Here is a 27,294-nt window from a genome sequence, read left to right on the forward strand (position 1 = left end):
TAAGGTGTTCCTTGGCTGACTAAAAAGGTGCAGGAAATGGCTTAATATCTCTTTGTAAGCAAAATCAACCAGTTGTCTTGGAAGAAAACTAAGCAGTTCATTTCCAGACATGCTTGAGATTAAAGTTATTATTACAGAACTCCATGCCAGCTATCTTAAAACAGGAGCAGTAATTATATTTTTCGTAACATCCTCTTGGCGCTTTATGGAAAATGGTAAATCGATAACTTGGATCTACCATTCGCCCCAATCCCAGACCCTGAAGGAACACCACACACAATGTGGAGCCTGAAGCGTTGCCTCTTGCTGTCATAGCCCCAGCACGTACATTCAAAATTCCCTCACATGGAGCCACCGTACTTCCCTCGCGTGGCTGTGACGGCAGCTGAGGAAGGTAAAGAAACCAGGCGCTTCCTGCTGACATCTGCTTGCGGGAATCTAAGTCCCACCGTTTCACTTGCGCTTTCCAAGCCTGTCTGTGTACTGACTTCCCAAGGCCAGACCATATATCTACCTAATTAACTTAAAACATGGAGACAGTCCTAATATAGCCAAGAACCCTAGGAGAGGTCTGCTCTTGATTCAATGGTTGTGGTGGAAAGTGCCATCAAGTCATAGCTGATTCATGGCAACCCCAACTGGGGTTTTCAAGGCAAGAGACTAACAGGGGTGGTTTGCCATTGCCTGCCTTTGCATACTGACCCTGGTCTTCTTTGGAGGTCTCCCATCCCATTGCTAACCAAGGCCGACCCTGCTTAGCTTCTGAGATCTGATGTGATTGGGCTCAGCTATCCAAGTCAAGGCCTTGATAGAGTATCCAGCTCCAATGCGGGCACAGAGCAAAACTGCCCGAAATGCTTTCCTCATTTCCATTCCCCTTTGGCATAAGTAGATTGACCCTTATCGAATAGAACGAGGACCCTGCACGGTGATGAGGTCTGAGTTCAGGTGAGTACATGGACCTTGACTGGGAGAGTGTGTTGAAACACTGAAGTGGATGCTTAATATTAACATATCAGGCTTAGAAGTGTATGCCAAACACACATGACAAAATAGGGCAAAATCAATCAAACAGAAACATTCCTGTAGGGGGCGCTATACAGTTAGCGGTATCGTGCTCCTCAGGGCTTTTTTTCTGGGAAAAGAGGTGGCGGAACTCAGTGGGTTGCCCTCGGAGAAAATGGTCACATGGCTGGTGGCCACGCCCCCTGATCTCCAGACAGAGGGGAGTTTAGCGGTGTGTAGGGCAATCTAAACTCCCCTCTGTCTGGAGCTCAGGGGGCAGGGCCACCGGCCATGAGACCATTTTCAAGAGGTTCCGGAACTCCGTTGCACCGCGTTCCCCCTGAAAAAAAGCCCTGGTGCTCCTACTTGAAGCCGTGCAGCAGCACCCCATCCCCCACCGTGAACATTGGCACCCAATAGCCTTGCCAATCTAAAGCAACCATCTTGGAAACCAGTCATTTGTTTGGCATTATACAAAAAAACTGAGCAAGAATCTACTCCCCGAACAAACTGAGAGCACTTGGAAAGAATAATTTAAATGCTTTGAGTTTTAGAATGTAGATGCAAGCCCAACATCTCAAACAATGGGAGCTCCAGAGTCATTGTTTCTTTAAACATCACCCAATCGCAGGAAAGGGGATGTGTTAATACGAGAAAGATAAAGATGCATGAACTATTGAGTATTTTCACCATGACTCCTATTCTAGATTTTAACAGAACATTAAAAGCTGGCTTCAGAAGAAAGCTGCCTTAGGTTATTAAAGCACATAAAGCTCTACCTCATTGAATGTCTTTGAACTTTACTGAGTCCCACAAGCGATTGTGACCCCTTTGCCCTTTTGACAGGTAATAAAGTTTACAGCAATTCCACACCAAGCCATGCACCAGAGAGGGGTCGTAGTAGCAGAAAGAACTGGGAAGGGAAACCCAAAGCAGGAATAATCTGTCTGTAACCTGAATGCTAGATGTGTACCAATATGCAACATCTGCATATCAATACTGGCTTTGTTTGAAAGGGTCAGCCATTCCCGATGTTCCCTTTTAACTCATTTACCAGGCAATGGGCCTCCTGGTGGATGGCTTGGGGATGGTTTCCACCTTTGTGATGTGACTATAAGTTACTAGTGGGGACTTGCCTGCTCGATTGGACTGGTCTATCATGGGCTGAACTATTCTTCTTCTAGCGTTAATAAACCTGCAACAAGAACGAGAAATAAGTGTATTAGTCAAAAAGAATGCAATTGGTCTTTATTCAGAAACACGAGGGATGGTAGAGTCTCGTCCACCCGAGTAGATTCAAATGCCCCAAGACCTGTGACCTCCAGTGACCTCTGGAAATACAAGCCGTGGGTTTCTGGGCTGATTTATGTTGGCCTGATTTCACCACAGTCGGACACTTCCATTTCATCTTTTCATAAGGGAATTAGCAGAGTCCGCAGGAAACAATAGCGCCATCATTCAAGACTGGGGCTTTGGACGGGGTGGGGGTGGAGAAATTGGTAAGGAAAGAGATGCCTGCCCATAAAGGCATCTGTTCTCCTTGCCTTCCACACCCAATTAGTGATGTTTCTGGATAAGACCTCTTAATTTCCCCCCTCTACCATTTTTATCAAAACCTTCCCTGCCTCTCGCAAACATAATTCTATTTTAATGCCTACTATTAAGATAATGAACTGTGATGGCAGCTCACCATCAAATGAGAACATGTCTGGAGTTTTATCACCACCAGCTCACTCTACTAGGGACTTCAGAGCAATACATTCCTGGTAGATTTTTGTGGTACTTCCCCCCCCCCAACCCCTTTTTCCTTGTGTTCTTTATGCAAAGCCTAAGGTCAAGGTGAGGTCACTGCTATCCAGTAATGGAACTTATCATTTTGTCTTCTGCTGCTAGGTCTGAACATTTATGGTAAACATCTTGTTAAACTGTAATGACTGTTATTACCGATAAGGGGAAAGAAATCTGATTCAGATGAGAAGTAGGTACTTAAAAACTGGTCATCTGAACTTAACAATTGCAAACGTTTTAGTTTAACTGAATTAGCACTGGAATGGTTATACTGGAGACGATAGTTGATTAAGATGCAAAATGAAGATCATCAAGAAGGTAGCGCAAATGGCAAATCTTAAACAAAGGGAAGAATCTATAAGCAACAGGGACAATGTTGAAATCTCAGAGTTTTGTTCACTTAAAAACACCATCTAACGTTGCTCTCCTTCAACCTTTTAGCAAAAATGTTAATCATGTGGCAGAACAGCTCTAGTGGTATACTGTTTTTCAGGGGTTTTTTTTCTGGGAAAAGAGGTGGTGGAACTCAGTGGGTTGCCCTTGGAGAAAATGGCCACATGGCTGGTGGCCCCGCCCTCTGATCTCCAGACAGAGGGGAGTTGAGATTGCTGGAGCGCCACAATCTAAACTCCCCTCCGTCTGGAGATCAGGGGGTGGGGCCACCAGCCATGTGACCACTTTCAAGAGGCTCCGGAACTCCGTTCCACCACGTTCCAGCTGAAAAAAAGCCCTGCTGTTTTTCATACCAAGACTGGCGCTCCTTCCCAATCCAATTGGGCAGGGAGGTCCAGCATTTCCAAATGAGGGAGATAACCACCCAACACTTCTATTTTGCTGTTGACTCTTCCAAGTCTAATCAAAAGACCAATTGGTGACAGCCTTTTGGTTCAAGCTGTCTCTATCTCCCTTCTTGCTACTGTTACTTAGCAATGGGTTTAAGAGAGTACGGTCTATCTTTTAGGTTTTCTCTTTCAAAGAGGCCTAGGCTTGGTATAGTGAAACATTCAAAAGCAACTTCTTCCACAAATCCCTCAAGAATGTTATTTGGAAATATGAAAATGAGTTTTTCATACAGTCTCTAAATAAAGTTATTATTCTTAAGAAATTTGCCAAATTTGTTTCCAGTATTTGTTGATTTGCAAATACAGTCATTCATAAACTGTTAAACTATTACCAATGTTTGTGCGAAAGCATGGAAAACTGACGGTTCCATATTCTTCCAGACCGATAAATGCTCTACATGTGTAGAAATGCATGCTTCGCCTGTCGCAATTATCTCTCGCTCTTCCTTAGAGGAGTTCAGGGTGATGTATATGGATCTCCCTTCCTCCACTTTATCCTCACATCCTTGAGACAGGTTAGACTGGGGTGCCCAAACTTTTTGAGCCTGGGGGCACATCTGGGATTTGGGTAAGGGACAGTGAGCACCACACCGAAATGGTTGCCATGTGAGGTGGGACTGAATGGAATATCCACCCTCACCACCTCCTGAGAAGAAAGAAAGCCTGGAGGGGGAATGGAACTGTATACTGACTAAGCAAAGCCCAGGTGCTCACCAGCTCTCTCCCAGTGGAAAACCGCTTCATTTGAATGAGGAGGCCAATAGCAAGCCCTGCTTTACAGTGGCCCCACTCACTTTCTGAAATGCTTGTCGAGTGCCAAGGGAAGTACTGGTGGGCACCATGGCACCCATGAGCACCACCCTGGGGGTCTATGGGTTAGACTGAGACAGTGTGAGTGGTGCAGAGTCACGTAATGAGCTCCGTAGGCAGATCTTTCAAGTCCTAGTGCAACACTACACTGTGCTGGCTCTCTGCTTGTGAAGATGAGGGTTGCCGGCAAATGAGAAGAGAGATTACCACTGTACTTGGCTAGGCATCCAGGGAGCAAGCAGAGCTCTAGCGGCACCTCCATCACCTTGGCGGCTCACCTTGGATTGCGCTAGAGGCTCTGAGGAGCCAGGAGATGGAACTCCATGGTGCCAGCATCTCACGGGCTTCGCCCTTTGTTGCTTGGGTCAAGAGTCAGCACCGTGTGCCAAGCACAATGGTGTGCGGATAGCTCAGCAGACAGTTTGGCAGGGGATTAAAAAAATGTGGGCGCTTAGCACTCCAGTCATCTTAAAAGGAAATATAGTAAGAACGACAACTTCTTTTCTTGGTTAAGCGTTACACAAAGTGTGTATGGATTTTCATCAGATCGACATTCACTTTTACTCTTGCCTCCAACAGCAATTTTGAAAGCATAAACTCTGACGTGAATATCGTTTTTATAATTATGTTGTACTAAACACACATATCAGACTTGAGAGCAAAAGGTTACAGCAATTCTCATCTCTCATTATAAAATACCATGTAAAATAGGCAATTAAAAATTCTACCTTTCTCCCTATTAGTTATCTTACACCATGACCAATTAGAAAATGGCTCATATTTTCAGAAACGGATTTTCATATACACTTTCAAAAGGAAATGGACAAAGAAATAAGCTTTTAAAAAACAACCTGGAAGCCCAAAGAAATATTTGATTTTTCTAGTATATTACATTTACCCTTGTGACGTCATCCATTTAGAGAAACCAATGTGCAGAAATAGACTTTCATGTTTTAATTAGCTGTGTAAGTGGCAAACGCCTGCAACTGAGGAGACTCTCTCATATTGGAATAAGCAGGTCTTTTTTTCAGGGGGAACGCGGGGGAACGGAGTTCCGGAACCTCTTGAATATGGTCACATGGCTGGTGGCCCCGCCCCCTGATCTCCAGACAGAGGGGAGTTGAGATTGCCCTCCGCGCCGCTCAGTGGCACAGAGGGCAATCTCAACTCCCCTCTGTCTGGAGATCAGGGGGCGGGGACACCAGCCATGTGACCATTTTCTCCGAGGGCAACCCACTGACTTCCACCACCTCTTTTCCCAGAAAAAAAGCCCTGGGAATAAGCCTGTAGGCGGGCTATTCTTGCTGCATCCGGAGGATCACAGTCTTTGGAGAGAATCCTCCTACACAGAAGTCATTTATTTATTTCATTTATACCTTCACTTTTCTCCCCAATAGGGACCCAAAGTGGCTTACATTGTTCCCCTCTCCTGTAGTTTATCCACACAACGACCTTGTGAGGTGGGTTGGATTGAGAGCGTAAGGCCAGCCCAAGATCACCCAGCAAATCACAGCCTGTGGGCCACGCATCATGTAGCTCTTGCGTTGTACTGTGTTAGAACTCCATAGGGAAGAGGGAGCTGTGCTGCACTCTGACCAACAGTACGGGGGGGGGGAATGTTTTTAGTCGGGGGAGATACTAGAGGCTCCAACTGGCCAACTGGAGGGCAGAATGGAGAAGCTGCTACTCAAGAGGGAATTGGGCAGAAGAAAACCTGCAAGTGCTCCTGAGCCAACGGAAAAAGGGGAGTTGCCTCTGACACTAAAAGAGTTTGAACGTATTTCCATACCCAGATGTAGCCCTCTGAAAAATTTGCATGTACCCTTTGGCTCTTGCAGAACCAATTGCTTTCTAGCTAGGGTAGATGGGAAGAGGACAGCTGGAATAAGGTTGGACGCTGCCTTCTCTCCTCCTCTTTAACAAGGCATCAGACAGGTGAGAAATGTGAGAACACCAATCACCTGCTGTCAGGTGGAGACAGAAAAGACGGGGGTGGGGTATCTTGGTCAAGATGACTCCTCCCCCCCCCTCAAAAGGGGGTTTCACTCTGAAGCCTTCCTCTGCTAATCCTGACCACTTGTTGAACCCACCTGGGACAGTGCTGGGGCAACTGGCTTATCATAAGGATGCAACACAAAGGATTTAAGAGCAGAGGGGGTATATCACATGAGCTGGCTTCTCTTGCAGCTGTTTAGGAATTCAGACTGTGCCAGGCTTGTACTGGAGGGTGTGGGAGAGGGCTGCCCTCCTAGCTGCTTACCGGCTGTGGGGTCCACTGAGAACGCCTTGTCTGAGGAACCGTCAACATCTTGGAGCTTGTATCGAACAGAATACATTTGGAATGTGTCCCACGGAGTAATAGGTGTGGAAAACTGTACTTCACACACGGAGTTCCTTTCCCTGTGGGATCCCTCCCCAGGATTCATTCCAAAAAAACTACTACAGAGCAGGACTTTATAATTAAAACTAAGAACCAGTTCTTAAAATACATGTGTGGCCACCTTCACTACTGTATTGTGGCAACGACAAACTTGTGTAAAATCTCAGATCTCTCCTTCCATGAAATTAAAAAAAATAAATCACATTCTAAAGGAGTTGAGAGAATGTTGGGAAAATATCCCAAGGTTAGGGAATATTTATCCACAAGATGAGCTTTTTAAAAAAAAATTCACTGATGAGTTGCTTCTAAACATAACCCACGGTACTCTTACCAGGAAAATCTAGAATATTTAAAATAAACTCCCACCCATCCCATTCTTAAACATACTATTTTACTGGTGGGTTAAAGCCATTGGCAACAAGACTTGCTTTCTCTTTGCACATTTAATTTCACAATAAACGCTTCAAGCTGGTATTTACTTAGAATCATCATACGAGATCTAACCCCAAAACATCCTCTCATGCTCCTTGCACACAAACACTTAATAGTTATCTTTTCCTTAAGTGTTCTCATATGTATTTTGTGTTTAGTCCCTAATCTGGGGGGAAAAGCCATGTGCTTGGGTGCCTTCAGGGTGATTTCAGAGGAAAGAACATTTTCCTTCTGGGCAAAGTAATAAAATGACAATCTTGCTCCTCCCCCCAGAAGTCAACTTGAGGTCAGCTCCCAATTCTTGTATCTGTTTAAATAAACTACTCCAGCTGTTTGTTTCCAAAATACCCTTTAACCTTCTGTTCTATCCTCCCTGCCTTTGTAACAGAATACTTTACTTTGCATCATAGTAAATGCTGTGCCCCTATGCATTAAAAAAAATACAATCATGAAAGCTTTTCTTTTCTTTACAATTGAAAATATCCTATTACGCTTTTTTAAAAACCTGCTTTGAGAAAAACCAGATCTGGTCACAGCATCTTTAAAAGTCTTTAGTGCTTTTCCTTAAACAAAACAAAACCTACCCTTGATTCAGAAAAAAAATGGATGCAAGCATTCTCTTTAAATTTCAAAAGTCAACTGACAGGCAGCCCGATTCCAAGACTGTATGTGTATGTGTATATATATGTGTAAGAGAGAATGTAGCTAAACCTCTCTCATCCTCAAAAAGGTCTTCAAAGTTTAGATGTTAACCTTTCTCTTCTGCCTGAATACAACTCTCCATCCCCTAGCCGGAATGTGAGAATTCTAGTCCTTGACATCCGCTTATATTTCAATTCACAATTTAATAAAAAATACAGATAATGAGGGTCATTTTTCAAATGTTAAAAATTTCCCAAGAAGAAAGGCAGGAAATATGTGAAAACCGCATTACAATCAGTCAAGGTGCAAATCCTTTGTCCAACTGTTTACAAAACTGCTGCTGTGTAGAATTCCCCCCCCCCCTTCAGCCCATGAGCAAGTTTGGACTATTTAGAAATGCTGCAATTTTGGAGAAAAAATAACATCTTATGGGATTGTGCCAAACAGAGTCAACTGGCATAGAAAGTCTTCCTTCTGTTAGAAAGCAAAGATAAACGGAGAGGAGCAAAGATACTAAAGATAAAGTTAATTTTCTCTTCCTTGGAAAGATAACCGTAGGAGACTCATCTCAGTATCTTAAAGCGTCACCCCCTCCTCCACCTGAAAAAAAGTAACAAGAACCAATTCTCACATCTGCCTGGCCACACATTTGGCTAGTGTGGCCTCTCATGCTTCCAAAGCACCACCCCCCCCCCATTCTGACCCCAGCGCTTCCCCCCATTGTGGCAGGATGCGTTCCTGGCCACACGGAGGAGATTCCGGATCAAGGCTCAGTGATGCAGCAACCTGCCGTTGAACTTTGACCTTCAGCTCTGCTGCCTCCACTGAGATGAACAAGTTTGGTTTCCTCTCAATGAGAGGCAGCCCTTACTGGGGATAACAAAGAAGAGCCCGCCATTCTCCCTGTTTTTTGGGGGGGCGGGGGGAGATTTTTTTAAAAAGTTTAAAATGTTACTGGCTAGAAAAGGGAGTCTTCTTATGGTGCCACAGTGGCAAAAGACACAATTTGGTGCTCTCCTAGAGCTTCCAGGGTGACATTTTCCACACAGATATGCCTTTTTCTGTCTCCCTGCACTCCCCTCCCCTTCCCCTCACTTTCTCATTCTGCAGCCATTTGTATTGCCCGGCTGAAGTGAAAAATCACCTCTCTTGTCTCTTCTGAAACGCAGTCATTTCACACTTCTGCCATCTGAATAAAAAAGCCCTCCCCCCTTCTTGCTAGCAGTGCCTGCTAAAGTCACCTTTGCTTAGGGATCTTGAGAAAGTTTGACTTCATCATTCTTCAAGTACAGACTGGCTCAAACGATGTTTCTAGAAAACAGGATTCTTATCGTTTTCAAAAGCTGTTTTCATTCCTGTAACTTTTTCAAATCCCTTTGCAAAACCCCACATCCTAACCTCTGAACCTCAAGTCCCCCACTGTTTGAGGGGAAATTTCACACCAAAGAGTGGTATGGGAATGGCAGTCAGTGGTTTGCATATCAACAGTGGTGCCACAAATAAGTGGCAAAGCGCATCTCCATCCTAGGCTTTGAGAAACCATTTCCTGCAAGGAGAGCTGCAAGTTTGAGGAAGACCGCAGTTCTCATCAAAATCCCTTCAACTTTGATATAATTTTGCATTTTACACAAAGCATTTTGGAGCTATTTGAAGCAGTGCAGCAATTTAAATATAATGGAAAGGGTATACTGAACAATACATAAAAAACAAGATATTATATACAAAGATGGGTAACAATCATTTTTGTATGAGTCACTTCTAAATGTAAAACTGCCCTAGACTTTTCATTCCTCGTTTCTTCTAAAGCCTAAATGTAATAACTTTGGACACTGCCAATTTCCTCTGCTTCTTATTGGACTATTAAATATATCTCATTTTTAGCAATGTCTTGTGGATTTTATTTGGTTCCTCACTTCAGCCTTGGAATATTAACTAGATAGTGTCAAATATTTTTTTTTAAAAAAATCAAAGAGTAATGCCTAACTACAAGGTTTATTTCCATCTTCAGTTTTTTAAAAAGTAATTAACTCTGTAACGGATAAATACGTATTCTGCAGAATCACTCACTAGAAGTTTACTTTTCAGTTCAGAAGAAATGAACCTCTATCAAACGTTTCATTATAAAATAGGGTTAGTTGCTCCCCAAATATAATCACTCTGTTCACCTCCTTAAAATGAGAGTTTAAAAAGTTCCAAAAACCATTACAGGATTTTTTTTAAAAAAAAACAGTCCAACAGCTGAACTGATTATTTGCAACACCCAATAACAGATACTCATGCTGGCAAATCATGCCTTAATTTGTAAAATTAGATTATTTTATCTATTCAGAAAGAAAGTTGATTCAATGTAGAGCGAAACTCTATAGAACCATGTTTGGCAAGTTCTTCTTGGTTTCTGTGCGTCTAAAAAATAAAGACAGATCAGGACTAGAAATGTAGTATGTCATTTAACAGCAACAGTAGACTCGGAAGATACTCCACTCTCTACTTACCACCCACTTCAGAAACATAATATTGGCATTTACTCAAATCACAGCAAGCCCATCAATCAGACCTACCAGGGAAACTCCCCCCCTCCCCCCCCCCACACACTTTTCTCCGGCAAAAGTAGAATATTTGTCAAATGAATATAAATGGTACGAGTGGCGCAAGAGTTGGCAAGAGTCATCTAAGAAATCAAAGATCAAGATACAAATAAAATCCTAAGCAGAAGAAGTGTTAAAAAGCCGCTCATTAATTTGACAAAGTTGATGTGGCGCTCTACATTTTGGTTTTAAAAATAGCTCCTGACTTGCAAGCCTTACTATGTGACTCTACCAATGTAAACATGTTGTGCATTCAGAAGAAGTTTCCTTAAAGCAAGGGAGTGTTGTTTATATTCTCACAGACGCCGCTTGATAATGTACTGAGCATATCAAGTGTGGAGATGGAAGAGATGAAGACAACATCAGGTATGTGCACCCAATAAGTATGCCTGGAGAATCCTGACTTTTCAAGTGGAAGACGCACAGTTTGTCAATGTCTTCCTTGATCTCCATTTGAACACTTCAGAAAACTTTCCCTCATCCCCTCGAAATTCACTTTGCCCCTCTAAATTCACCCAAATGCAAGATGTTCTGGCACTCAGGAGAATTGTGAAGGAAGGTCAAGGACAGAATTACTTGCAGCAGACGGGTTGAGAAAATATTGCCACTAGTGCAGCTGTAGTTTTATCAAGTTGTGCACATAATGTGGGCTGCTCTGTATGTTTAACACACACATTCATACAAAATGGCTGAAGTTCTTTTTTCACCACTGCATTCTTGGCACAGTCTAGTATTCACTCTAATATTATTCCCCCAGGGTCCTTCCCATAACCATTCACACGAGGACCCGAATAATGCCTTGGTTTTAACTGTCTCCAAACTCTTATAGAAAAGAAGGAAGCACAGTTAACATTTGAAAAAAAATTCTTCAGTGGCATCATAACCTGATTGCACAAAACTAGGCATAAAAACTGGCATTCAGGGAAATCCTTGAAGGAATATGGGCCAGCACATCACTAGCCACCTTCTCCTGCCTCCAAGACAACGCCACTGTCAAAATGATCTCTTATCCATGAATGCATAACTCTGCTCTGCCGTTAACCGAAGACTTGAATTGACTTGCTGCAGCACAAAGAACCAGGTAGCTAAATGGAAAGGCTGAAAGCCAAGAAGCGGATCAACACAGCAATGTCACCCGATTCTTCACACAACAACAGGGAGTAAGCACAGCTCACAGTTGGTTTCAGTTTCTGGAGCTGTGGCCATCCTAAGTCTTACTCCTAAGAAGTCCTGTGGAATTCTCCAAGAAAGGATTCTTGTTAGCCATCCTTTTGGGGCCTCATGTCTCTTCCCCCTTGCCTGTCTGAGACTATGGATTCAATTGTCATTTTTGAGCTTGGGAAAAAAGAAACCTCACACAAGTTTATGGACCACACCCCTGGATACTGTGCCAGGAATGTCCTTGCATTTAACAACAGTGTGCATCTCCAAGGCATTTGGGGATAATAAACATCACCTCTTTAAGAACATTAAGCACATTTTCTATCCCACTGATGAGGCAATTTGCAATTTTAAAGCCGCAACATTCATAAAAGCAGAAAAGGAACGATTAATAAAGCAACGTTAACCAAAGGGCCGGTGTGCTTTTAAAACCCTCTTGTTATGCTTGCAAGGTTGTTGCTAGGCACTTCAAGAGGCAGGAAGAGGAGAATTTGGCCTGAAGGTTTGGATTAATAATAGGGAGGAGCCTGAATCAGGAATTCATGTTATATGCCCTTAAGACTTTTCATTTCAAACTTTAGGACTCAGTCCAAGCATTTGCACAGAGCCAGAGGCTGTTCCACTGGATTTCCAAAAGTTAAATTTAGTATGCCAGAGAGCTTTTATAGTGTTTCCTAAACACTATACGTGCTCATTCCACGATTAAATGAGATCGTATTTCCATTCTGTGAAGCCCAGCACTATATAGTACCTTTCTGCTTGTACACATTCACAAAAAATAATTATAATCGTGCTACTGAGCATTTATAATATCTAGTGTTCCAGAACATTCAAAGCATTTCACATGCATTTTTTTCTTGTTGTAAGTATTACAATAACCCTGTAAGGCAGGGCCACGCTACCATCTCCAAATTGCAAAGGGGGGCGGGGGGCGGGAAGGACAGGGTTGAAAGAAAGTGACTGGCCGATGGCCAGTGGATCATGTCATGGCAGAAATAAGATTCATACTGGGGGCTTCCAGATTAGTATCTTGAAAATGTAGGTGTAATCTATGAGAAATTCTTTTGTCCCCAATCATACAATTCTGACCAGGGCTTTTTTTCAGCGGGAACGCGGTGGAACGGAGTTCTGGCACCTCTTGAAAATGGTCACATGGTCGACGGCCCCGCCCCCTAATCTCCAGACAGAGGGGAGTTTAGACTGCCCTCCGCAAGCAGCGTGGAGGGCAATCTAAATTCTCCTCTGTCTGGAGATCAGGGGGCAGGGCCGTCGACCATGTGACCATTTTCACCGAGGGCAATTTAGACTTTAAAAAACTCCCCCTTTGTTCCAGCTATTCCAAAGTGATGTCATTGTGCGGTCTTGAGTTCCACCACTGAGTTCCACCACCTCTTTTCCCAGAAAAAAAGCCCTGATTCTGACTATAGCAGCAGCATCTTCTATGCAACAAATTTGTCACAGAATAGCAAGGGCTGGTTTTATTATACAACAACTACACAGTTCTGGTATTCTAAAAACTACACTTCGAAGCCTTGTTTTTCATACATGGAATAGGAAACAGGTTGGCCACATGAGAAGATTTCACCAGGCATCCTCTCCGACGCAACAGAAGTGTTGGAGAAGTAGCAAACTCTGAGCCGATAAAGGAGAAGAGGGGATGACTATCCCCTCTTTTTATCGATTTTAACTGTTCACCGCCCAGAGCCCCTGGGGATGGGTGGTATATAAATTGAAAAAATAAATTAAATAAATAAATAAATAAAATATATGGGTGGCCACAGACCTGTGCCAAAATGTGTCGAAAGCCATGAGAGGCCTTACTTAAAATAATTCGCCAAGGTGACTAAAGTGGCAAAGCCAGCCCTCCTTCCCCACCTGCAACTTGTCTGCTAGTGAGGCTTTTTCGGCAGTGAAGAGGCTGGTGGGTTCGGACTTACGCTGCCCTTGGGATGAACCCTCTGCCATCAGGAGACTTCAACCTATTTTGGCTCAACATGGACTAACGGTACAATCAAAGTCTTCAGTTATCAACTGCTCAGCCTTTCCTAATTATTCAGATCAGTTTTAGCTAATATTGCCCCCTGGTACATTTGTGTGTGTGTGTTCTGAAGGCCACAGGTTGGATTCATGCCTGTCACTGATTACACAGGACAGCCAGAAGCGGGGACTCTGCTAGCTGGTCACTGAGAGCAGCAAGGGGCAAGGGAGCCGTAACTGAGAGTCACTCATCTAATGTCCAGAAAGCCAAATCTCAGGGGCTGGAATACTACTATGCTACTCAGCCAAGTCTGGAGCCTCTAACGGAAAGAGCTGGCGGAAAAGCACCTTTTCTGGGGAAAGGTTTCAAACTTGGCACGATGGGGTGGTAGGAAACCTGCACTGAAGCCCCTTGCCTTTCTTGTCACTGAGACACCGAAATCGGAGAACAACATTAAGCAGTGAGAAATAGAAGTGCTGTATCCACAAAACAGTAACAATAGAAACACAATAAAGAACAGAAGCAGCAGAAAAAACACACAGGCCAGTAACAACAACAACAACAACAACAACATTCGATTTATATACCGCCCTTCAGGATGACTCAACACCCACTCAGAGCGGCTTACAAAGTATGTCAGTATTATCCCCATAACAACAACTACCCTGGGGAGCTAGGGTAGAGAGAGCTAGAAGCTGTGACAGCTGAGAGAGCTAGAAGCTGTGACAGACCCAAGGTCACCCAGCTGGCTTCAAGTGGAGGAGTGAGGAATCAAACCTGGTACATGGTGGGCTAGCTTTACAGATTTCCGAATGCCCTCCTAAGCAACAACGTTTTCCCCGTACCCCAAAAGCCCCAGAAAGATGAAGATGAGAGGCTTCTTATGGAATGGGAGTTCCGGAACCCAGAGGCCACTGCTGAGAAGGCTCTTTCCCTTATGATGGAGGAACATGGGCATCCCCCCCCACACACACACACACAATGAACTGAACAGCAGGATCCCACTGGAAGCAGCACTTTTTTATATATCTAGATCCCAGGCCACATAAGTCAAGGTAGTGCTTTGAATTAAACCCAGAAATGGATCAGAAGCCAATGGAAATGGCAATAGTGCCGAAGTTGACATACATCAGGACTTTTATAGTCACATTTTAGATACTGAAGATGCTCAACATAATCCAAAAGCAGGCCTGCACATGGAGAATTACAGTTCCCTAACTTGGATGTCACCAGGGAATGTGTGATCGTGATTGGACTGGTTCTCTCCACAAAAGCACGTAGCTGGTATATCAACTTGTTGAAAAGAGCCACCATTGCTACCTGAGCATCTAGGACTGTCCCCAACCTGTGATCTTGATTTTTAAGGGGGAGGGGAAACCGATCCAAAACAAGCTGATCACATAACCCTGGTGTCATGGCCCAGTCTGGGCTCAGTGAGAACGAGGACTCCTCCTCAGGAGGAGAGGGGCTTTGTGTAGCCAGCCAGGACTCCTCAGGAGAAGAGGAGCTCCATGTAGCCAGCCCTGACTCAGCAGAGGCTGGTAATCAGGAGCCACAGCTGCTGGCTAATCGGAGCCTACAGCCAGCAGCTGAGGCAGAGCCATCAGTACTCTCCAGCCCCAGCACCACAGGGGAAGCTCAGCCAGGGACTTCCACAGGGGAAGCTCAGTCCGGGACTGCCAGCACCACAGGGGAAGCTCAGCCAGGGACTTCCACAGGGGAAGCTCAGTCCGGGACTGCCAGCACCACAGGGGAAGCTCAGCCAGGGACTGCCAGCACCACAGGGGAAGCCCAGCCAGGGGCTTCCACCCCCCCCCCCCAGGTTCGCCCACGCGTAAAGAACGCCGCTGACAAAGGCTGAGGCTGGAACTGCAGGAGAGACGGTGCAGTGCTCGTCTCCTAAGCCGACGCCAGCTGCTGGAGAGCGACAATGAGTAGCATCAGGATGGAGCCCCAGCAGCTGGCTGGAAACCACGCCTGGCTATAAAAGCCAGTCAGGAGCGACAGCCAGGCATGGAAGCAATGTGTCTACTGCCTGCAATCACTCAGTGGTCCTTGCCTGTGCCTGCTTTTGGACCTGACACTATCGGTAACTGACCTTGGACTGTGCCTGACCTTGCTCTTGGACTCTGGACTCACTTCTGGCATTAGCTCGTGCTCTGACCACTGCTTTGACTTGGCTTTTGGCTCCTGAAACTCCCCCTGGACTTGGTGTTGAGGTTTGGACTTGAACCACCCTGCTTGGGCTGGCCCAGCCTGTGACACCTGGATCACCTCTTCTGCCTGCCAACAGCACCTCCATCTTGTCTGGATTAAGCTTCAGGGTGTTTACACGCATCCAGTCTCTCTGTGATTCATGACCTCTATTACTTCTCAGGAATGAAATGGAAAACAAAATGGCGCACTTACATATTGACGGCGTCATAACTCAAATGCCTGGACAATGTCTCTCAGTCATTTCTGGTAGTCACTACGCACTATGCAAAAGGAGATGCTGTTGTGCAAAACCCCACAACCTCAAGACCACAGGACCTCAGGCAGCCAATACCACTTGTGGAACTCCCAGGAAAAACTGGAACCCTCCTCACCCAGCCCATGGCCCCCTCCAGGGACCAAGAACACCAGAAGAGCCCTGCTAGATCAGACCAGCTCTTCGTCTAGTTCAGCCATTTCTTTTTCACAGTGGCCAATCAGTTGTCCTGGAGGGTCAACAAACAGGACACAGAGGGCTTTCTCTGATGTTGCCTCCTAGCACTGGTATTCAGAGATTTGCAGCCTTTGAATATGGATAATCAGATCGAGAATAACACCTGACTCAGATGAAAAGGGGGGGGGGAAGAGTGCTGGACATTGTTTCAATACATCGCGCTCCAAATCCCTGGACAGCCTCTCTCAGCAGCTTCATGTAGATGTTAAAGTTGCATGGTGACTTAAATTTCCCGTTGCAGGTCATGTACCAAGGTGACCAAGCGAACTTCAAATTTAAAAGGAGATTGCAGACTGGAGACCCTGATAATTTCATCCAGAAAGTCTCTGTGCCAAGGCTACCTGCTTGAAAACCTTTCCCAAGAATGTTAATTTTGGGGCTGGTCAATAGTTATTTAGATCAACAGGGTCTAATGAAGGCTTCTTTAATAATGGTCTTACTACGGCTTCTCTTGAAGCCACAGGGATAATCCCTTCTCTTAACGAGCCATCAGCTGTCACCCAATGGGCCAGCCTCTTCTGGAAGACCGAGCCGTGCAGGATGTGTAGACCTCACCTCTCTGCTAACTAGTCCGTTCCCAACTCACTTCTGGGACATGCCTGATGCATTGGTGGCTCTTGCTTCTGAGAGTTCATCCAAAGATGCAGTTTCCAGCCCCCTTTCTTTGGATCTGAATACAGTACTGCGAGTAAAAGCTTGCAAGCGGCCTGATAATGAATGCTGCCAGATAAGATTATGAGCATTTTCTCCCAAATCTGAAATAGGCTGACAAAACTATTCACAGCATTTCTGGTCTGAATGAACAGGGCCAGGTTGCAAATCATTCTTAAGTTCGAAGCTTTCAGCATTTATGTTGTCGTCTGTTTTCCTTGATCCAATCGACAGGTATTAGTGTTACCAAGGTCATCACCCGTACCATATGTTGCCACAGTGGAGAGAGAAGGATTAAGAGAAGGTTTCACAGGTCTCTGAGAATCTACACAGAGGTAGATACAGGGTTGTCCCAGGCGATCCCATCAACAGCAATAATAATAAAGTGGAAAGCATGGCCACAAAGTTGGAGAGACAGATGCACACAAACAACAATGTATACTGCCTGAACATATCCAAAGCTTCTTTGCAACTGCAATATAAAATAAGTCCTAAAACAGTGATAACAGAGATTGAATTTACAAACAAACATGCACTGACTGGCTCAATGAAAATGCTTGCTCAATGAAATGGCATTTTTTTATTCAGTTCTCCTATCATATCCCTAGGATTTGGCCTTTTGAGGCTCCGTTTCAAACAGTAACTGGTAACTCTGATCAGTGCCAAGCAGACACTTTGCTAAGTCCAGAAAAGAAAGTTGTAGTAGTGATGCAAAAATGCTTGAAAGTAAATATATGTAAACAGTTATATTCATCGAAAAGCAGTAGAGGTGAAAGGAGACTTTGGGATTTTTGGACCACCCGATGCTTCTGAGCCTTATCTTCAGCTGAAATAGAAAGTCTGGTATCTGAGTACTGGTAATAATGGGTCTGGTATCTGAGTATTAATGGGGCATCTGAGCCTGTTTAGTAGCTTTTGGAAGCACAGAAAAGCATCGGAACATTCATTGGTAATGGATTAAAAGAGGTTTATACAAGATTAAAACCTAATTGTGGGCAGAGATGTCTTCTGTGAAAGGGCTGTAGCTGTGACAGCCATCTCGACTGGACCTAGGCAATAAGCTCATGATGTGTAATAAACAGGGCTTTTTTTCAGCGGGAACGTGGTGGAACAAAGTTCCAGAACCGCTTGAAAATGGTCACATGGCTGGTGGCCCCGCCCCCTGATCTCCAGACAGAGGGGAGTTGAGATTGCCCTCCGGACTGCTGGAGCGACACGGAGGGCAATCTAAACTCCCCTCTGCCTGGAGATCAGGGGGCGGGGCCACCAGCCATGTGACCATTTTTGCCAAGGGCAACCTACTGAGTTCCACCACCTCTTTTCCCAGAAAAAAAGCCCTGGTAATAAACAATTGATTAAGACATACCTGACCTCCTCAACTCTTCTGATGATGTGGGCACCAAGTGAGGGCCCACTTCTTCAGCCCCCTTTTCTACAGATTGGTAAACTAGAGCCAAAGCCGCACAAAGGTATGGAGGCTTCACTTTGGCGTGCACCGGAGTGGCCTCATCATACCATGCTACAGTCATGAATTTTTGGCACACTTGCCAGAAGAAGACAAGGTTGGTGCCTCGTCTTTTACAATTGTAACGGAAAAAACAGATATTAGAGGATCACACTATTCAGACAAGAACACATTTCAGTTAACTATTACAGGAGATTTGTTTTTTATTGAAGAAGACCAGAGGTATTTTTGATCACATCAAGATTTTTTTTTTTTGGCAAGTATACACAATTTACACCAAACCTGTAAGTCATCTGGGCAAAATGTATACTTCACCAAAACATTTCCTTCCTATCTGCCTCTGGTTCCATTTAATTCCTGCAAAGAGAAAATTGTTTTATCCAACAAGGAGGCGACATTTGTCCCATTTTTAATATTTCAGACTGACTGTTTAAACCCTGCTAAAATGCAGCTTTCTTTCATGTAGGCTCAGCCTGAAGCAAGTTTATGATGTAAGAGAGAGGGGGGTCTCTGAGGGCACGCTTCTCAGTTTGCTGGCATTTCAGTTCTCAATAGTTAATCACTGCACACCATTCTCAATAACTGTTGACACAAAATAGGGGGAGATCAGGTCTGTGAAAGCACAAAAATGCCAGGGAGGCAAATGATACGTAAACACAACTAGATTCAACAAGAATAGACCACTACCTGGACTTTCAAAGAAACCTCAAACTGCTTGCCTTCGCATTAACACACTATTCCTTCAATTAAGCACCGGCTTTTGTTTCAACATCTTGTTTAAAGAACATTCACATCCCAGATAAATAGGGAGATTGCTTTGAATCTTGCATGGTTAGGAGGAGGGGATCATTGCAAGAGTGTTTTTCTACAGTATATACATTGGATTTTGAGGAAAAAAGAAAACCAAAACAAGTGTTTTTGAGCTCTATAATAAAACTGCAAAACCCTCAAGCTTCTGCTTATCTTACTACTGCCACATGCATTTTTTAGCGCATGCAGTATTCTGCAAAAGCAGTAGTTGTGAAGACAGGCAACCTGGTGCTGCCTATCTTAATAACGTGTGTACAGGAACACATTTTGTACTTCCAAGACTTTTTAAAAAATTATTATGTCTGTTGATCCATGTCATTCAAGAAAATGCTTAACAACAACAACAACAAAATAGCAGCAATAAAAAGACAACCACACAGAGCGGGGCTATGCCCACGATGGGAGGGGCCGTTGCTCCTTGGTAGAATATCTGCTCAGGATGCAGAAGGTCCCAGCTTCAATCTGTCACATATTTGGTTAAAAGGATCAGGTAAGAGGTGATGTGAAAGACTTTCCTCTGTGGTTCTGGACTGCCGCTCCCAGTCAGAATAGACAATAATTACCTTGATTGAACAGGGATCAGGTTCAGTAGAAGGTGTTCAAGATTCTTGCACCACTTTATTATTTGCAAATTTGAAATACTCAAAGGATTCAAACATACACTCAGCGTGTAGGAACAAAATCTTGGGATATAGGTGGATGGAAAGCTAAATATGAGCAGTCAGTGTGATGCAACAGCAAAAAAGGCGAATGCAGTCTTGGGGTGTACCAACAAAGGCATAATATCCAAATCACAGGATGTCATTGCCCCACTCAGACCCCACCTGGAGTACTGTGTGCAGTTCCAGAGGCCTCACTGGAGGACAAACTGGAACGGGTGCAAAGGCAACTCTCAAGAGACTTCACAAGTAAAAGTTCTTTATTGATAAGAGGCCAGTATCATACACTTATGCCATCTTTGCTAGGACTGGCAACTACAAACAAGTACCCCGCAGATATAGGTCCCCCAAGGCTACTCCTAATTCCCCCCACTTCCCCTAATAGTTCTCTAACTCTGCGTTCAGGAAAACAGGCAGTGTGATTTATGGACTGCTCAAGGTCAAGTAGGCTCGTGAGAGATTACAGGCTTGGGAGAGATTACAACGGGAACGGGAACAAGCACCTTTCGTTCTCAGTTTCTCACCCTGGGTTCAAATAACAGATACACCCCAACAGCATCAGCTTCAGCTGCAGGGGGTGGGGGGGTATTGAATATGACAGGTGACCCTGACCACCTGACATTCTGCCCCCTCGAAGATCAATCCCCCCCCCGCCCGATTTTCTCAGGTATTTAGTATGGAAAGCTCGAATCAGTCTTTTGGCTCTCACATCAGTAGATTTAACCCATTTAGCCTGGCTTTTTGGAAAATGTTTCCATTGAATCAAATAATACAGCACCCCCCTCTTCCATCTGGAGTTTAGAATGAGCTCGACCTCCTGATGGGGCTGTCCGTCTATAAAGATTGGAGGTGGGGTCATGGGGTCAGGATGCCACTTGCCCGGTCCAGGGTCCTTTTTGAGGAGGCTGGAATGAAAAACGGGGTGCACATGTCTCAAAGTTTTTGGTAATTCTAGTTCCATAGTAACATCGTTGACCATACGGATTACCCAAATACTTCCATCCTATTTTCTTGCTGGGTTGTGCTTTCAAATTCTTTGTGGATATATAAACACTGTCTTCAACTTTTAGGTCCCCAAAGGGTGAACACTTCTTATTGGCCTGGCATTTATAGGCATGTTTAGCCCTCTCTAATGTCTGTTTCACTACATCCCACCGCGACACAATTCTAGTCCACCAGTCACTCAAATCACTCCTCTTTACGTCTGGGTCTATGCCTAGCATTGGCAGAGACTTTCTTTCAAAACCTTGAGTCACGTGGAAGGGTGTTTTTCCCGTGAAGCTGTGTAGGCTATTATTGTTGCCGTATTCTGCATAAGGCAAGAATTCTACCCAGTCATCTTGTTGATAGTTGATATAACATCTCAAGAATTGTTCCAGTATCTGATTAGTACGTTCTGATTGTCCATCCATCTCCAGGTGATAACTGGAGCTTAACCCCTGCTCGATTCCTGTTACCTTCATAAGCTCCCGCCAAAAGTTGGCAACAAATTGCCCCCCCCCATCAGAAATTATCTTGTTTGGGAAAGAGTGTAAACGGACCACGTTCTGCATGAATAGGGTGGCTAATTACTTTGCTATGGGGAGTTTGGAGCAGGGAATGAAATGGGCTTGTTTGGAAAATAGATCAACCACTACCAGGATTACAGTTTTTCCCTTAGAGGGGGGAAGGTCAGTGATGAAGTCCATGGAGATGGTAGACCAAGGTCATAGAGGGTTCTCTAGCGGTTGTAAGAGAGCTGGAGGCTCCCTGCCCCATCTTTTCCCTAATGGGGAGGAAAAACAAGGTTCCCTTTTCTCTTACTGTCCTTGGCACCCACTCTTCTTTGACCTGCTGACGAGTGCCTGTCACAGCAGGTCTGCGCAGTTTCCTGCCGACTCTTCCTCCTCACTGCTGGAAGGAGATCCCCCTCTCCTGGCCTCTCGGGTGCTTCTCCCATCCCAGCTGCTGCTGCCTTCTCACATGCTTAGGATGCTGCTCCTCCCTGCCTCGGCCTCCTGGCCAGGCTGTTCCAGGGCCCTGTCTTTCTCTCAGGGGAATTTTTTCTCAACCCCGGGCATTCCGCGGCGAAATGGCCCGCCCCGCTGCACTTTAGGCCCAAACCTTGATGCCTCCTCCTCTCCATCTTGCTCGATGGGATCGATCCTCTCATGTGAGGCTTGTCTCCCCTTTCGGTTTTGACGGCTCCCCACTGTTGCACAGCTTGCTGTTGTAAGCAAAGTAGCTTTACAACCTCCTCTCTGTTTTCAATCTCACATGCCAGCTGTATCCACCCCAGCAGGGTATGTGGATCATCTTGCACCATGGCTTTGGCCACTAAGTCTGGATTCAAGCCAGCATGGAAAAACTCCACCTTCACCTATTCAGTCCGATCTTGAACTTTGGAAGCACATGCTCTGAACTCAGCTGCAAACTCGCACACCGGGTGCTTCCTGTGTCACATGCACTTCAGTTTAGTTCTTGCTCTCTCCTCATCGAGGGGATTTTCATACTGTGCCCGCATTACACACATGAAGGCTCTCACACTCTAAAGCTCCAGTGCAGAGTTACATACCATTTAGCCGCTTCTTCCCCCAAGCAGGAGCCCAAGTAGCTCACCCACTTGGGTTCGTCAGGGAAGGTGTGGCCCCATTCTCTCAAGAATTCTGCCGCTTGCGCTATGAAGTACCCCAACTCCTCTGGGTCCCCTTCAAAGTAGGCTTCTAGTTTCTGTAGCCCCCATGACAGCTGTGACAGAGGTCTAAGGATCGGTTCAGCCAGGTTGGGCTGTTGGGCCAGCCAGCACTGGGACTCCTTGCCTGTCTGGGGGAAGGATGGGCGGTCGGCCTTGGGGCACTGGTGCTCCTTGCCCATCTGGTAGGGGAGCAGGCGAGGTAGGCTGCTGGTCACTTTGTGGCTGGACAGCTTGTCCTAACGGCTCACTGAGGCCCCCCAGCTGTCCCGAGGCCTCCCAGCTGTCCCGGTGGGACGGCAACTAGCAGTCACCACTGAACATTTTCTATGAACACATACATTTCGGTGAGATTTCCTACGTGCGTATACACAACGTTCCTCAGCTTTCCCATCTCTGCCCGAAGCTCAGCCACTCCATCAAGGGAGGTCGCTCCCCTTCCCCCGGCTCCTCTCCTCCATCAGAGGGATCTTCCAAGGACTCTTCCACCTTGGACTCCGGCTCATCTGCGGGGTCTTCAAAGCTTCCCTCAGTCGATGTGGTGTCTCCAGCCAATGCTCCCACGTTGGGCCCACACTCTTTGGCGGGGACTTTAAGGTTTCCTTTGGTCAGCTCTGCCGCACCAGTCCCCTTACCCCCCTCAGCTGCCATGGCTCAGAGTTAGGAGTCTATGGTGAGTTAGGCCCGGGGGTTAAAGAATGGCAGTCCTAGCAATCTGTAAGGATGCCAGGCAACTCTCAAGACACTTCACTTCACGAGTAAAAGTTCTTTATTGATAAGATGCCAGTATCATACACTTACGCCATCTTTGCTAGGACTGGCGACTACAGACAGGTATCACACAGATATATCTGGGCAGCTGACTGATTCTTCCAGTGAGCAACTATTGCAAAATAGATTAGTGATTGTGAATAGGTTCCATTACCCCAGTTTTCAGCCACAAGTTGTTCCCAAAATGGGTTGCAAGAATTAAAGTTCAACACAAATAAAAATGCAAGAAATTAGGGATACGCAGATATAAAGATGGCAGCCTCTTCTGTCAGATGATGATGCATTTGCCATCCTAAGCTTTCTTAAGGTAGACTAAGGAGCTTGTTGATGGCAAAGTTGCCAACCCACAGAATCGGCCCTTCCGATGACCTTAGAGGGGAGATCGTCCTGCATAATAAACTTCCGCATTACTCCCTGCTTATGTTAATCTTTCTTTCACTCAATTTCAATGAATTGATTTTCAAAAGATACCTGACTCTCACTCTCTTAAAAAAAATCAGGAGTTGTGCTCACAGGTATAAATCCAGGCACACTCCATTCTAGCATAAAAGACATTCAATGACTCTCCCACAGGTGAATGCTCAACTACCAACCTCTAAAACATTTCTAAGGCAGCTGGTTGACATTTAGAAACAGGACAAAAACACTTAAGTGAAGAAATAGTGCTACCGGACTCCGCAGCCCAACACACACCACCACCACCACGCTATTATCCTTGTAAAAATGTATTGCTTTTCCTTTTTTATAATCATACTTCAGCTTGTGAATAGTATAGTAGCATAGGCTTTTATTGCTTTTTTAAAAAGACCAAACAAAAGAGGTATTGAATTGATACACTGAAACTATTAAACACCTTTTCATCCATGCCAATTTTATGGGTATGGGAAAAAGATATACCATGTACATATGTGTTCAGACATCATGCTTTCCAATCACTGGCCTGCATGGCTCAATAGACCGGTATTCTTGGATCTCTTTGTCCTACAGAGAAACAAGAGCTCTGGAGAAAACTGCTACATGCAAAGCATCTTCAGAACCTTTTATACCACAGTACCTGATGGCTTCTAAACTTTCACTTCCTACGGCACGGTAAGTCTTTGTTTCTAATAATAACCTGGTTATCTGGCAGCTCTCCAGGATTTTCCAGAATAATTCCCAAGCTAAATAGTTTTGGCTGATTTCAATGACTTCTGGAGTTTTTACCTAGTGAGAGCTCTTGATTGCTTCCATTTAACAACAGAGAAATAGACCACAGATGTAAAATGTTTGGCATTTAAGGTAAAAAGCGTAACAATTAGCTAAGACTTACTGAAAACATAAATGTGGTAATCTGTTTGAAACTGCTGCACGTTGTGCATTTAGAAGACCTAATTTAGCAAACACATTTTGAATGGGTATGATTCTGCCCAAGTTAAGTACCTGTAAATCCCACCGATTTCAAGAATGATTTTCTTTTAAGGAGCTCTTCTGATTTGTTCGTGGCCTACTTCCCTACTGAAAAAGTGTCTACCTTCAGGGGAGTTTTTGGGATGTGTTTTGGATTTTGTTTGGCAGAACAAACATGATACAATATTATAACCCCTTTTATCATATCACTTTCCCAGTTTGCGTTACCTTTCTTCAGCACCTTCCATCTTTTTCTTATATTCAGAAAACAAGCCATACCGAAATGTTTAAACAACATCTGTAAAGATATTATTAAATCATGCCTGAGCGGGGGTGGGGGGAGGGGAGTCAACCATCCCTTGAAACATGACGATCCCTGATTGATTTTAGATTACACAAGTTGGAGAGGATAATTTGGAAAGGTTTTAATGTTTACAGCCAAGTGCTTGTTTTTTTATAGTAACTCTGATTGCTCATAAAAGTATTCATGTTTTGTACATAGATTCACAAGACTGTGAGATCATTTAAACTATAATAAAAAGGACAGCAGAGTGATCTAAAAGTAAAACTCATATTTTACCAGTCTAATTTTTTTGAAGCGATCTGAATTCTCATTTACTGCTTAGAGTCTAGCTGCACTCAATGACTGTAGAATCATGGAATTACACTTCCAACGATCTCCCGTTAGAAAGGAATACATCATCTTTGAAGCATCAACCAATGTAGCCAAAGTTAAAGCATGGCATACTGGATGACGGATTCACTTCTGGGTAGCAGTGTGTGTGTGAACAAGATCTCGGGATATGGATGGATAGGAAGCTAAATATGAGCACTCAGTGTGATGCAGCTGCAAAAAAGGCGAACACAATCTTAGGTGTATCAACAGAGGCATAACATCCAAATCACAGGATGTCATTGTCCCACTACATACCATGGTGACCATGCCCTGCCTGGAGTATTGTGTGCAATTCTAGAGGCCTCACTTCAAAAAGGATGTGGATAAATTAGAATGAGTACTGAGGAGAACAACTGGGATGATCAGGGGCCTAGAGACCAAGCCCTATGAGGAAAGACTGAGGGACCTGGGAATGTTTAGTTTGGAGAAGAGGAAACTAAGGGGAGATATGATTGCTCTCTTTAAGTATTTAGAAGGCTGTCACTTAGAGGAGGGAAGGGAGCTGTTTCTCTTGGCAACAGAGGATAGAACTCGAAACAAGGAGTTTAAACTACAGGGGATAAGATACCAGCTGGACATTAGGAAAAACCTCTTCACAATAAGAGCAATCCAGCAGTGGAATTGGCTGCCTAAGGATGTGATGGGTTCCTCCTCATTGGCAGTCTTTAAGGAGTGGCTGGACAAATACTTGTCAGGGATGCACTGGGCAGAGGTTGGACTAGAGGGTCTGTAAGGTACCGTTGAACGCTATGATTCTAATTACAAGGCTCTCCTTTATTTTAGAGGATGAAATTCACTTCTAGTACAGTGATGTTAAGCTTAATAATAATGGTGACCGAGGTAACAGAAATGCTGCAACTGAACCCGGACTGGATGTCAACAGCTTTGGCCTGTCATGACTGGGCATATCCGATTCAGCTGGTGTTACCTGAGAATGGGCAAGTTATAAGGAGAGATCAGACAGTCCGCTTGTTTGCTCAGCTCTTGGCTGATTAAAGTGACAAGCTTAGACTCCCAAATTCCCCCCTCTCCCGCACACCAGCTCTAGGGGGCATTTTGGACTGCAGCAGAAGGGGAAAGGGGGGGAAAGTCACACTCCACCCTCTGTCCATGGAAATGGTCCGGTGGGGCAGAGTTGATGATTATACAGACGTTTGTATTTCCTGGAATTTGGCATGAGAATCGTGATAGCGGCAATGCTCACCTTCAACATATCTGTGAGCATTACAGCCTTGAGTTCTTCACCAGCATGGATTTCAATCTGAGAACTCCTTCCCGTCCCCACTTCCTTATTGCAGAGGGGCCACTCCAGAGCCTTTTCCTCCTCCCCTCCCTTGGTGGAAGGAGCACGTTTGAGGGCTCAGAGCAGGCCTGCCAGTTACAAACATCTTCAGAACTCTTAGGGGGAAAGGAAGATGGCTTGTAAACTAGGGTTGCCAGTCTCCAGGTGGTGGCTGCAGAGCTCTCGAATTTAAAACTGATCTCCAGCTGCCAAGGATCAGTTCCCCTGGAGAAAATGGCTACTTTGGAGGGTAACTCCATGGCATTATTCCCTGCTGAGGTCTCTCTCCTCCCCAAACCCTACCATCTCCAGGCTCCACCTCCAAAATCTCCAGGAATTTCCCAACCCAGAGCTGAAGATTGGCCACCACGAATTAAAATCTAGAGAAAGGCCTTAAGGGCTCATATCCTCGCTCTGCCGTGATGCTGTGTGGATAAAGTGAGGAGAAGAGAATGTAAGCTACTCTGGGTCCTCATTGAGGAGAAAGCCGGTGGATAAATGAAGCAAATAAATAAAAATGTGGCGGCAGATCAGTCCCAATCCTACCGAGAGGAAAGCGATTTCTTAGTCCCTTATCCATCCAGGATCTAATT

At 44.8% G+C, this 27,294-nt stretch overlaps 1 protein-coding gene across 2 annotated transcripts in view; it reads right to left on the reverse strand.

Moving 5' to 3' along the window:
- MEIS1 (Meis homeobox 1) overlaps positions 1-27,294 on the reverse strand; it is a 190,223-nt gene that overhangs the window by 4,985 nt on the left and 157,944 nt on the right. For both annotated transcript variants that reach the window (XM_055002512.1, XM_055002595.1), the window contains exons 10-11: positions 2,142-2,200; positions 1-19 (exon numbers count right to left, since the gene is read on the reverse strand). The exon at positions 1-19 is cut by the window's left edge and continues 71 nt beyond it. In XM_055002512.1, coding sequence (XP_054858487.1) covers positions 1-19; positions 2,142-2,200 — 78 coding nt within the window. The remainder of the gene's footprint in view (positions 20-2,141; positions 2,201-27,294) is intronic.

The sequence above is a fragment of the Eublepharis macularius genome, chromosome 1 (genome assembly GCF_028583425.1).
Source record: "Eublepharis macularius isolate TG4126 chromosome 1, MPM_Emac_v1.0, whole genome shotgun sequence".
NCBI lineage: Eukaryota > Metazoa > Chordata > Lepidosauria > Squamata > Eublepharidae > Eublepharis > Eublepharis macularius.